Below are 11,220 nucleotides of genomic sequence, written 5' to 3' on the forward strand. Positions count from 1 at the left end.
GCAATGTGCTTACTCGGAAGATCACAAAGAAAATCAAACAATGGTTTTTATTAATATTAGGTCATAGGCAGGAAAAGGTTGCCACTTGTTTAATACTAAAATAATGAGTTTTAATTGTTTGAAAAATATTAATAAAAAAATTTTACTTATTTTCAATATTTAAATATTTGTATTTTTTGAATATTTCTTAGTAAATTATTTTTTAATGACTTTTTAGATATCATTTTTTATTAGGTAAAATAGGTTTTTTTTGTAATATTTTGAATAATTTAATTATTAAATTGTTGTGTACAAAATGTTTTTTTTATTTATTTTATGCCTAGAAAATTATTTAACCAATCATATATATATATATATATATGGTTTGACGAATTATACATAAAAAAAATATTATTGATTATTTATGTTGAGAGTTATCTTACCTATTAATTTTTATTTATTATTAATTAGTGTCATTCATTCATACAAAAATACAAGGTTTTGATATAAATGTCTTTTGAAATAGTTCAAGTTACATATCTTAATATATTTTAAATGTTAAAAAATTACAAATGTTGAAATTAATTTGAGTTCTATTAGTATGAATAATTCAAAAGTACTTTTATTTAAATATTAAGTAAATCAGTTATATCATAATGGTAAACAAATATGATCGAGGTCAAACATTAGTGAATGGTCAATAAATTTATATAAATAGTTGTAAAATTTCAATATAGATGGATGAATATTGTAAAGAAATAGAAACCGAAATGCAAGTAAACTTGGTGTAAAAGTGCAAAAGTAAATTGTCTTGTGGAAATGAAAAGTAAACAAAATATAGACCATTAAGCGTAGCTAAACCTCCAATTTTTTTGGCAAAAATCAACTCCATTATCTTCTTTCTTTTCTTTCTTTTCCAAAAGAAAGAAACGGACCTACCACTAACCTTAACAATCTTATATTGGATACATGCAGTTTGTTCTACAACAATATTCAACAAAAACTTTTCAAACCCTCTTTAATATCACCATAACCATAACATAACAATTTCCTACTTTTTTGTTGGCTCTTGCATTTTAAAAACCAAAACATGGAGACACTAGAAACTCATGCAAACTTTGTGACATTTATGTTGTAAACTTTGCCCATGTCTTTACCAATATATAGCATCAATATGAGTAGATTTCCACAATCCATTAGTATGATAAATATGAGCTTCTAAATTTGATTGTGTGAGTTTTTTTGCATCAACATTTCGGATCACACTCTGTGATCCATCATCAAGATGAAAGCAAAGAGAGAGCACAATGAGAAAATGGATAATGTTGCAGACCTAGACACAATAAGAAGAGGTGGACAAAGAGAGGGTGAGGGTGCCAGGTTAGGACAAGTGGCAGTCCAAGATAGGGGAAAAAAAATTTTGAATAAAAGCTATTGACCAAGACCACAAGATGAAAAGACCAAGATCACAACACTGAAAAGAAAGAAAAAAATAATAATAAGAGAAAGCAAAGACCACAAACCCAAAACAACAAAACCAAATTATAAAAAAAAAAAAAAGAGATCACCCAAAAAGAAGGGAGGGAGATAACAAGAAAGAACACCAAAAAACGCAACAATAATTAAAACACCACAAAGAATAAAAGACATAAAAAAACTAAGACCCAAATCCAACAAATAAAACTAAAGGAAGAAAAATAAATAAATAAATAAATATATATATGTATATAAAAGTGGGCACCTATATATATATATATATATATATATATATATAGTTCACCTATACATATCTTTGTGATGATTTCTTGAAAAAATCTTGTGATCTAGCTTTAAATGCTTAAATAATAAAATGTTTGTCTAGCTACAAACCTAAATAATTAAACGAGTCTGTGATCATGATGCTTAATGGATATAGTGAAATGTTGACTTCTCTATATTGCACTGTATACAATAATTTACTTATGTTTCGTTGTAATCGATAGTAGCTGTATAGATTCATGGCAAAGTATTAAATCTCGAGATATACTACAAAGACACTACAAAGAAGAAGAGGGCTTTCTTCATTGAACCTTGGAATCCAATAGTAAGCTTAAGCTTTGAGCATGGCATATAGACATGTTCTTTTTATTTTGTTCTATTTTTTCTTTGAGTTTTCTCATCAGTCTTTAAGTTTTTAAGTCATTAATCTCTTAAACAATATTGAACAATTATATACATATTGTCCCTCCAATTGTATGCAATTCAATTACGATCAATTTTTAGACTTTTTATGTGTACTACAAAATTTTAAGTAGTGTTGGAGTTTCCTCTAGTTTTGGATTTATGGCCTCAACCTCCTTACAAGGAAGGTAGAAAAAAAGACAGAGGTAGATGATGATGTTATCATGACTACAATATTTCTTATTCTATTTATATCTTTATTTCAAAATACACTACAATTTGAGAAACTATACAAATTGTTGGTTCTATGACCTCTTTGGCTATTCAAAAACTAAGAAAAAACTACTCACAAAAATCATAAAGAAATTTCATGAACTATATGCAACCAAATCTCTTACAATAAAGTTGACCAAAATAATAGTCCAACGCTTTCACCACAGGAAACTTGATCGAGTCTTAGAAAACATAAAAGCACTATCAAAAGATTGTAATACATTCTATTTTGATGAGAAACATATATAATGTTGCTTCTACAACTAATCAAGTAATGTGAAATAACATATTTCTTCTCTTGATGGCAATAAAGAGTATCCATTCTTCTAGTCTATTTTTATGAAAGGTAGCCAAATGTACAACCATTTTTATTCTATTGCATATTAATATATATATGTCATATTGCAATTAAAAAAGTCTTAGAAACCTATTTATGTCCTCCACTATGAAAACTTATGAGAATCTTGGAGTTAGTAAAAAAACACCCTAGTTCAAATAGACAACATGCTCAAAGTTGTTGAAACTTCCCAAGCCTAAGTATGACCTTCAAACCACCAAAACACATGAAGAAAAGAAAAAATATTTTTGTAAGTCAAAGACCATATTCCCAAATTTTACCTTGATTCTTTGTGTCGTGCGCATATATGATTGGCCTTTCCCAATACTAAATGACCATGTCAATATTATAATGATATATAAGCCTTGTGTATGTAGTATTTCACAAATTAGTCTACATTTTTAATTATACTTGTTTGGATTGACATTTTACATATAGGTCCTTCTAATTTAGTAGATAAAATCTAATCTTGAGTAAATAATTATCGTGTGACCACATTTTGTTTTTAAATGAAAGATAGTTAGGCATTTGGTAAAAATTAATTTTTCATGTTTCTTTGTGGAGGATTTTTTTAGGAGATTGGTGTATGAATGATTTTGGTTGGTTAAAAGGGGATTTGTTTTTTCTCTGAGGATGAGACACAAAGCTAATTTTCATTAAAATATCACCTAACTCATATTTGGGAAGTTGTGAATTTTTAGGAAAAAATATCTTTGATTATGCAATCTAAAATTGAAGGTTTTCACCTTTAGAAAGTTATGATTTTTTAGACAAATATATCTTTAATTATGCAAATCTAAGTGTTTGTTTCGGTCCTTGTGTAAGAATGAATTTTCCTTATTGTCTTGATGTTCAAGCAATGCAAATAAGTTGAATTAAATGAAGAAATTAAATAGACAAGAATAAAAATATGCTACCAAAAATATGCACTCCATTATCAATCAAATGTGGAAGAAAACTCATATACCAATATGTTGGTAAATCATAAAAGCAAGGAAAATCCTACTCAAATGAAAAATGAGTAAATTCTTGTATTGTCCATTGGAACAATCACCAATGTGAATCCTTTCATGAATCTCATATTGGCAACAACTGCTATGCTTAATTGAACAACATGAAAAGCTATAAATTATGGTAATGTTATTGATCTATGTATGATTTCTTCAACATTATACACTAGTTAATGAAAATAAAATAGACCCACCATAACTCTCTTACAAGATGTTGTAAATTAGCAAGCAAAAACTTGAGAAAGGAAACAACATAATTAAATATGACACACAATATTTAGATTGGAGAAAATTAATACAAGTAAAAAAACCAATAAGAATCCATTATCATTTATTATTGCAATATTATCCCTCCATGTGGGTGGCATTAAGTTCACACTAATATAGAATCCTCTCACTTGCTTCAAATTCAATGAACTCAAACAATCATGCACCCTCTCAAGAAAGATGATAAAACAAATTTGATATTTTGAATAACCTCAAGACTTACCACAAGATTGTAACACATTTATAGGTGAACATCTATTTCTCTCATGACTTAAGTAAGTAAACCTCTTTATTAGACCACCAAAATATTTGCACAAGACTCCATAGGTGTCTTAGCAAAACCTAAATGAGTCTGTTTATGCTTGAGAAGGAATAAATGAGTTAAAAAAGATAATGAAATGTCTTCCACACATTAAGATAAAAGGTACAAACAATTTCAATTCCCTAGATGATTTTTTAGTTCAATCATATTTTCATATACATGATGCTTTCAACTATTGTCAAAGCCATCAAATTCATAATCCTATCATGATGATTTTAACTATAGTCAAACACATCATATGTTCCCCTTTCTCTATTTTTTATATTTTATGCCTAATATTGTACATTCATACTGTGAGTGATTACTCAATCAACCAAATTATCCTTGAAATATTTTGGATAGTCTAATTCAAAGTGTTTTTTGTTGCTCTATTTTTAGAGGGACACCATGCCACTTAAATTAATTTTACTAAGAAGCTTCCCAATTTTCTTAATTCAAACATCTTCAAAGATGGTAAAGGCTTGTGTAAACTCAAATGTTGTCACATGAGTTACACTTCATAATATAACAACATTATATTGCCATCACACCTAAGATACAAAAAATGATATATTGTCTTATCCTACTTTGTCTTCAAGGTATTTCATTTACTTATCTTGCATTTGAATTAATGTGAGCACTTCCTCTAATTAAATTACAAACAAAAAGATATTTTCTCTTATCCTACTTTGTCTTCAAGATCCTTTATTTACTTATCTCACATTTGAATTAATGTGAGATATTCCTCTAATTAAATTGCAAACATCTTCATAATGTCCTAATTAGTCTTAAGAAGATAAACATCACGTATACTTTTTGTTCTTTTTTTTTCATTTGACCTCATACACTCATAATGTGAATGATTATTCAATCAACTTAACTATCCAAATATTTTTGGGTAATCTAATTCCAATTATTTGTTTTTGTTCTATTAATGATGACACCACACCTAAAAGACAAAAAAAGAGAGATTTATTCTTATCATACTGTCTTCAACTTCTTTCATTTATTTAATTTTCATTTAATTGATGTGAACTATTCTTTGATTATTTTTTTCATTTTTGTATCAATTTCAATAAATTTTTAAGTGATTGTTCATTCTCAAATTAAATTAATGTAATACTATTCATTTTATTTTTTCTAGCTATAATAATATTCATTATTGACACTATTGCAATGATCAATATAAAGTGGCATGTTTTTATAAAACTTAACCATCAACTTGACTATAATTTCATCACACCTTCACACATATTCAAGGATTGGTCTTAGCTTGTTCATTATTTTTCTTAGGTTGAATTTGTGAGCATAAAATGGCACAAAACTTTGAATTTCAAATTTAAATTTGAGCTAATCATTTTTTCTCACCTAAATGTAAAAGATATTAATTTATGTGCTATATTGTTATATAAAAAGTCAATCTTAATTTCTTATTTCATCACATAGAACTGAATAGAGAGCTCTATTATACATTATATCATTACTAGAAGAGTGTAGTATTGACATACCATCAACATACACTTGTTCTAGACATATTAAATAAATGATTGCTTGGTGTACCTACCATCTTGTTTAAGTTGTTGATTGACTTACCGAGGACAAGGAAAAGGTCCTTACCTAACAATCTCTAAACTTAATATTTGTCAACATTGCAAAGATTTTTATTGTGGGTCTAGATAACAAGACAACCACAAATTTAAATGCAACAACAACAATATCAAATTAAAAAATATGATTGAATTCACACACACAATTCAACTACACACAAAAATGTCAATGGGCCCTTGATCTTTTGGTGAAGTTGAATGGCTCCAAATGGGCCCACTAGAGATCTTGTTGAGTGTAAGGCTCTGACATCATAAGGGATGAAGCCAAGATCGTGCCCCAGACAAATTTGGTTGAATAGATATTCCTCAATCCTTGGCTCTTAGCTAAAGAAGTTCCATACTATAGGCTTCTGCCTCCATATTGAGTAGCTAAAACTACTTTATGAAGGTCCTTATTGGACTATTGTGCTTGCGATCTTTATGCCTTTGTTGGACTAATGTGCTCACAGACTTTGTACCCTTGCTAGACTATTGGACTAATGTACTCATGGACTTTGTACCCTTGCTAGACTGTTTGACTAATGTACTCACGGACTTTGTACCCTTGCTAGACTGTTGGACTAACTGATTCAAACCTCCATTAAAAACAAATATACACCCAAAATTCACTTCCACCTTCCAAAACATCATACAAATAAAATTTTCAATTAAACAAATAATTAGATTTTGAAGCACCTAGAACATGAAAAACCCTAGTGGGACCAAGCCGACCAATATGTAAAGTCCATAAAAAAACAAATATACACCCAAAATTCACTTCCACCTTCCAAAACATCATACAAATAAAATTTTCAATTAAACAAATAATTAGATTTCGAAGCACCTAGAACATGAAAAACCCTAGTGGGACCAAGCCGGCCAATATGTAAAGTCTAGAATGTAAACGTGTACACCAATCGTCAACATCGAAGTTGCAACATGGGGGCCCTGACACGAGTTTGCCGTCTATGAAAACACGTTACTTTTCTCATACGTCTTCTCCTAGATTCCTTCATTGTTAAGCACTTTCCCTATACATAGCTATTTTCCTTCTCTGTATTTCAAAAAGCCCATCAGTGTATTAAAAGATCTTTTAGCTCTGATTCATACAACCGTCCAGGAATTTTTATTATTGTTCACATATCGATTGCATATCGACCATGGCTGAGACTGATCGCCAGGTTCGCATCCGTACATTAATTTGTAATGCTTTTGTTGTTCATTTATTCTTTTAAGTTGAGTTTTGATCGAACTTGATCTAATTTTATCGCAGAATAATGAGGGAGACTCTCAAATCAAATACTTCAGTTTTTTTGTAAATGTGGTTGCGAATACAAGGAGCCGGTTGTGTAGTATCTATGGATACGCGAAAGAAAATTCAGGGCCTTTGAAAGAGGGTGTGGATGTAGTTGAAGGAACCGTGAAGGTCGTTGTTGGACCTCTGTACCGGAAGATCGAGGACAAGCCTTACATGCTGCTCCAATTTTTGGATAGAAAGGTAACCAATTCTCTCATTGCGCTCTTTTTGTGCCTTTCGAATTAAATTGACCTAAAAATTCGCATATTTGCACTGTAAAACTTGTGTTAGGGCTAGTGTTAGGGTTTTATATACATGTCATGTCCAAAATTATAGTCCAATTTTAATTATTATTAGAAGTGCAATTTCTGCCAGGTTAGGGTTAAGGTTATATGTTAATTTAATGCCCAAAATTTTAGGTCATTTTGTTTTGGTTTGTACTTCTGTGTAATATTCGCCTACTACCACTCCCTTCAGTTTTAATTTATTTTGTTTTGGCTTTGAAAGTTTCAAAAATATATGTAATATCTAATATTTACCTGGCTTCGTGCAACCATACCGGAGTATTTTTGGTGTTATGGCGCTAATTATATGTACTACTGAACATTGAACTAGCTTGGCACAACCATAAATGACCTAAAAATTCGCATGTGTGCAATTTAAAACATGTGTAAGGGCTAGGGTTAGGGTTTTATATATATGTAATTTTCAAAATTATAGTCCAATTTCAATTACTAATAGAAGTCCAATTTCTCAAGGTTAGGGTTAAGGCTCTATATTAATTCAATGACCAAAATTTTAGGTCATTTTGTTTTGGTTTTGAAATCTCTGAAAAACCTTTACTTATATTTAACACTCAGTGAAGTCTCCTACACTACATTGGTATCTGGCTTAGCAGCGACTTTAAAACATACCTTTACCTTTTCCTTGTTTTTTCATAGAAACCTCCTAAAGATCAATTTGAACCCGCGGTTGATATTGGGTCATGGGATTTACGTTAGGAACTAGGTTAGGGCAGCCTAGGATAATGGAAGTTTCCCAGGGTCAAATCAACTTTACAGTTAAAATTTGTGCTAGGTTAGCCTACGGTCAGATAAGCCTCACCGCCTTAAGTATCCTAAAACTTTGTGGTCCTTGGGTTTGCTGAGTTATAGAAGTGTTCTGGTATCACAGATTATCAGGTTTCTTCTAGGGTAGACTCTTTGGAAATATGAGGTCAAACTTGGCCAGTCAAATTAATTCATTATTTGATAGAAGTGTTACTAAAACTATAATTTTTGTCCCAGTTTTACCCTAATTTTTTGAAATAGGTAGCATCTGTTGCCTATACTTTTGTGTTTTCTAAAGCAAGATAAAGCTTCTGTCAATGAAACATGTAAAACGAGGATGGATAGATTTAGAAGCCTGCTGCTCTTGAAAGGCTACAAGGCAGAGCTGGAGAATGCATAGGCATATATTTAAACGCATTTGAATTTCTCATTGGTTTTAATTGTAATGGCCTTTTTGACTAAATTTATTCTTCTTTTTATACCATTTTTCTTATATCATATGAAATACTTCACATTTCTTTCTTGAAACTTCTGCGGTTCATGATTACTGAACGAGAACATTTCATGAGAAAGCTGCTAGATAACATTTTATGGAGAAAACTGCAAGATAACATTTTCTGGAGTTTTAGATTTATTGGATCAAACTCTGTGCTTCAAAGTATTTGTTTGATGTAAATACAGGTCACTGAATCTGTCTTATAGTAGTGCCTCTATTACCATTACATTTTAATCCTTGGCAACAAGCAAAAAGGATGATTTGGCCAAGACATTACAAAAAAGAACTGGAACATATATCTAAATTTTGCAAGCATAAAGCAAGTATTAATTTGGTCTTGATAAATATTCATCGAGATTTTTTGTATTTGTATGGATTTGCAATTACTTAAATTTACCTTAAATCTAATAAAACTGAATACATAGTTTATGAGCGTTTAGGTCCTATTTTCTCAGATTATTAAATTCTTATATATATGCAAATTTTCTTAATTTTTTCTTGAATTACAATGGGGTCAAAACTAGTAAAATTCAATGCATGGCTTGTAAGTGGTTCGATAATTTTTCCTTTACTTCTTCAGGTGGAAGATGTTGTTGTGAAGGTAGACAGTTATGTGCCTCCCACTGTCAAGTCAAAGACCTGTCAAATGTATGGAGCTGCAAAGAAGGCACCTGAAGTTGCTAGGTCAGTTGTGGCTGATGTTCGAGAGGTGGGTGTTGTGGGAAAGGCCAAGGAGGTAGGGAAGACTGTCTATGCCATATCTGAACCCAAGGCCAAGATTTTATATGATAAGTATGAACCTGTAGCAGAGGAACTGTCTCTCATGGCTTGGTACAAGCTGCGTCAATTTCCTATGGTTCCTGCAATTGTAGAGGCTCTATTACCACCAAGCACTTTCTGTATTGAGAAGTACAATTCTGGTGTGAAGTATTTGGCTGATGGGGAATACCGAGTGGCCACCTATCTTCCATTGGTACCTGCGGAGAAGATTAAGAACACTATCTACAAAGGATTGGCAAGAGAGGAAAATGAGGGATCAGAAGTTCCACACGTTAGTAAAGGGCAGGAAGAGGTCTCAATTGAAGATTGAGTGCTTTCTTGTGATGATCGCAAATTCATACAAGCTTCTTTAGTGCTTTCTTGTGATGATTGCAAATTCATACAAGCTTCTTTTGATGTTAAGAATTGTGCGAGAGCGTGTAAAAAATGAAGTTGCTTGTACGCAACCGCCTTTAAGTTCAGAAGGACAAATCTTGAATACTATTGTTTATTTTTTTAAATTTCGGCATGTAATTTGCATAGAATAAAGCGAGTTTCTTAAAGCCAAATGCGCCATGAGTACAAGTGTTTCAGTTGGACTTTGGTATATGATTTTTATTTTGTATGCATGATATTTGCGGCCTCTCTTTATCTCCTTAATTTGTGTAGAATAAAGTTAATTTCACCAGGACAAATGTTTCATGAGTATGAATGTTTCATTTGTGGATCTTGGTGTATGCTTTTTATGCATGGTTTTGGTATATGATTTGTTATGGATGTAATCTCCAAGAGGTTTTCTATTGATTGGCATTGTGACTTAATTGGATATCTAGAGTTATGTCGCAATTTTGAGGGAGATAATTTCATTTATAGAAGGGATGTAAATGTTTGGACAACAACAGGGCAATGAGTCATTTATTTGCAAAATTTTACGATTATAAAAAAATTCTTGTGAAATGTGATCAATAAATATTATCTGCATGACTGCCAAAATTGGTATTGCCCCAAAAGAAGTTAATATTTTGACCTATGCGAAGTAGAATGAGTTTATTGATTTTTTTTTTATATTGAATGAATGCAAGAAAAATTACAATAAGATGACAGTCAGAAGACTGCCATGAAAAGAGCTAAACGTGACAGCAATATAAACAGAGAGAAAACTGCCCAAAAGAGGGCAAAACAGCCATATAAATATAAATAGCAATGCCCATGATAATGAAGCAGGCCATAAAGACATACCAGTCCAGCTGGTAGACAAACGGAGCTTATGACAGCAATATAAACAGAGAGAAAACTGCCCAAAAGAGGGCAAAACAGCCATATAAATATAAATAGCAATGCCCATGATAATGAAGCAGGCCATAAAGACATACCAGTCCAGCTGGTAGACAAACGGAGCTTATGGTCGCTAGTTAATGAATTCTAGAAGCCACCACGAAAGACCATATCATTCCCGAAAGCAATTTTTAAGCCCTGTGCAAAGACCTCCTTCCTTTTGTCGAGCAATAAATCGACCTGAATCTTAATTTGCTGAATTTGGAAATCAACGTGAAGCTTAATTTGCAGATTCAACCTGAAGATTCTTCTCTGCCTCAGCTTGTAATTGGTAAAAAAGAGAAGTCAGACAATAAAAGATGTCTGAGAAAAGCCCAAGAAAAGCAGCTTCTGGGTGAACACTGAGGTTATTAAAAAGAATTTTGCATCTG

General features: G+C 31.4%; 1 protein-coding gene across 1 annotated transcript; it reads left to right on the top strand.

Moving 5' to 3' along the window:
* Nucleotides 1–6,829: 6,829 nt before the first annotated feature.
* On the top strand, nucleotides 6,830–10,083 carry LOC131067297 (stress-related protein). Its single transcript, XM_058002257.2, has 3 exons — nucleotides 6,830–7,094; nucleotides 7,187–7,411; nucleotides 9,336–10,083. The coding sequence occupies exons 1-3, from the start codon at nucleotides 7,074–7,076 to the stop codon at nucleotides 9,843–9,845; spliced, it is 756 nt and encodes a 251-aa protein (XP_057858240.2). The 5' UTR covers nucleotides 6,830–7,073; the 3' UTR covers nucleotides 9,846–10,083.
* The last annotated feature ends 1,137 nt before the right edge of the window (nucleotides 10,084–11,220 follow it).

This window comes from Cryptomeria japonica, chromosome 6 (genome assembly GCF_030272615.1).
Source record: "Cryptomeria japonica chromosome 6, Sugi_1.0, whole genome shotgun sequence".
In the NCBI taxonomy this organism is placed as follows: domain Eukaryota; kingdom Viridiplantae; phylum Streptophyta; class Pinopsida; order Cupressales; family Cupressaceae; genus Cryptomeria; species Cryptomeria japonica.

What these genes read in the sequence shown, in the direction of transcription:
- LOC131067297 (XM_058002257.2), top strand. Translation starts at nt 7,074, where the DNA reads ATGGCTGAGACTGATCGCCAG. An exon ending in TGGCTGAGACTGATCGCCAG is followed by an intron (nt 7,095 to 7,186) that starts GTTCGCATCCGT and finishes ATTTTATCGCAG; the next exon opens with AATAATGAGGGAGACTCTCA. An exon ending in TCCAATTTTTGGATAGAAAG is followed by an intron (nt 7,412 to 9,335) that starts GTAACCAATTCT and finishes TTACTTCTTCAG; the next exon opens with GTGGAAGATGTTGTTGTGAA.